Below are 2,055 nucleotides of genomic sequence, written 5' to 3'. Positions count from 1 at the left end.
TTCCACCCGCGCCGGTCCCCCGGGTACGCTAGAGGGCCTGAGCTAGAGGGCGTGCGCAGGGGCAGCCTCCGTGGCCCAGGAGGGCTCCAGGCGGATCTCACGCAGCCTTCGCAGAGGCCGCTCCTGCTTCCTCCAGGCCCTGCACAGCCACCACCAGGCCCCCGGGGTGTCCCTCCTACCCTCCTTCCCTGCCCGCCCCGGAAGAAGGCGACGTGGGTGCAAAGGTCAACAATCTTTTATTGTGGCCTCCCAGAGGCCCGCGGGGGGAGGGGAGCGCCGCGCCCCCCGGCGCGCGACTCTCGCGAGACCGGAGGCGGCGAGAGAAGAGGGAGCCAAGGCGGGCCGCAGCCGCCGCGAGCCGGCCCACCGCGGCCCCGCCCACTGGTGCCCGGATGGGGGAGGCGGTCACCATAGCGACGGCCGTTGCCAAGGGCGAGAGCCAATCAGGGCGTCGCCGGGGCCGTTTCAAAAATCTCCAGCGAACAGCAGCCGCCGCGGCGCGTGGGGGGAGGGGAGGGGAAGCCGCGGCCCCGCGAGGGACGGTTTCCCCAGGACGTCGGACGCGCGCGCGCGGGCCCGGGGCGCTCACTTGCGCCCCTTGGGCACCTTGGGGACGCTGGGCTTGGCCGCCTTCTTCACCTTCTTGCTCCCGGCCGCCGCCGCCGCCGCTTTCTTGGCCTTGCCGCCGCCCCCGCCGCTGCCGCCCTTGTCCTTGGCAGCGGCGGCGGCAGCGGCCTTCGCGGGCGCGCGCTTGTCGGCCGCGGGTCGGGGGTCCGCGCGGCGCGGCGCCGCCGGCTTCTTGGACTTGTGCGCGGCGGGCGCGGGCACGGGCGCGGGGGCGCGCCGCTCGGCGGCCTCCAGCTTCTTGCGGTTGAGCTTGAAGGAGCCGTTGGCGCCCGTGCCCTTGACCTGCAGCAGCGTGTCGTTCTGCACCAGCGCGCGCACCGAGTACTTGAGGTAGGTGCGCCCGTTCTGCTGGTCGAACCACGCCACCTTCCTGGCCTCCGCGTAGATGCGCGCCAGCGACGAGCCCCCGCGCTCGCCCAGCCTGCGGATCGTCTCCACCACCAGCTGGCTGTACTTGCCCGGCTGGTTCTTCTTGCGGCTGCTCTTGCGCTTCGGGGCGGCCGCGGGCCTGGTCGCCGCCCCGCCACCGCCACCGCCGCCGCCGCCGCCACGCGCGCGCGCCGCCCTCTTGGCCCTCTCGGCGCCCGTGGGCGGCAGGGCCTCCTCCAGCTCCACCGACATGGTGGCCAACGGGTTGGTGGCGGGCGGCGCGCGGAAGCCGGGGGGCCGCGCCGGGAAGAGGAAGGCGAGGGGCCGCGGGGGGCTCGGGGCGCGCGGCGGCTCCAGGCGGGAGCGGCCGCGGCCGGGCCTGGGGCCGGGCGGCAGGGCTGGGGACGGGCGGGCCGAGCGCGATCGGGGAGCCGGGGCGAGGGTCCCGGGCAGCTCGGAGGCTCGGGGAGGGCTCGGGGAAGGTTCGGGGAGGGCTCGGGGGAGCTCGGGTTCGACGCGCGCCGCTGCTGCCGCCGCTGCTCCGAGGCCGCCGCGCCGTCCGGGCGTGCGCGCTGCGCTCTGGCGGGGAGCGCGCTTGGCGCCGCTTTTATAGCTCGGCGGCGGACCGCGTTGAGAACAACAACAGCCTGGTCCGGGGCCAGCGCCGACTTGTGCTTCTTGGAGTCCCTTTCCCGGCCGCTGGCTGCCCGCACGGTGTCCCTACCGCGCCACCGCGCCCGCAGCCATGCGCCCCGGACTCGGTCCGAGCTCGCGGCACCGCGCAGAGGCGGCCTGCGCCCCGGATGGGCTCGGCAGAGGGGCCCGGAGAGGTGCACCCCAGGCTGCGGGAGCGCTCGAGAAGGGGGGCGCCCCGTTTGGGAGCGGATAGCGGGGATCCCGGGGGTGGCCCCGCGTCCCGGAGCTCTGCACATGACGCCCAAGAGGGCGCCACGCGCCACCGAGCCCTGGCCGGGCCCGGGCGCCCCCAGATCGGGCCGCAGGACGCGCTTTCGTTTGTCCCAACTAACACAGGGCACGCCCTCCCGCGGCCGGCCCGGG

At 76.2% G+C, this 2,055-nt stretch overlaps 1 protein-coding gene across 1 annotated transcript; it reads right to left on the bottom strand.

Annotated features, from left to right (window-relative positions):
* Positions 1–217: 217 nt before the first annotated feature.
* Positions 218–1,652, bottom strand: H1-10 (H1.10 linker histone). The gene has a single exon (XM_077106235.1). The coding sequence runs from the start codon at positions 1,246–1,248 to the stop codon at positions 586–588; it is 663 nt and encodes a 220-aa protein (XP_076962350.1). The 5' UTR covers positions 1,249–1,652; the 3' UTR covers positions 218–585.
* Positions 1,653–2,055: the final 403 nt, after the last annotated feature.

This window comes from Callospermophilus lateralis, chromosome 20, assembly GCF_048772815.1.
Source record: "Callospermophilus lateralis isolate mCalLat2 chromosome 20, mCalLat2.hap1, whole genome shotgun sequence".
Taxonomy (NCBI): domain Eukaryota; kingdom Metazoa; phylum Chordata; class Mammalia; order Rodentia; family Sciuridae; genus Callospermophilus; species Callospermophilus lateralis.
This window is presented reverse-complemented; position numbering and strand designations above follow the sequence as displayed.

Bases quoted from the DNA above. Each gene is read 5' to 3' on its own strand.
- H1-10 (XM_077106235.1), bottom strand. From the start codon at position 1,248: ATGTCGGTGGAGCTGGAGGAGGCCCTGCCGCCCACGGGCGCCGAGAGG.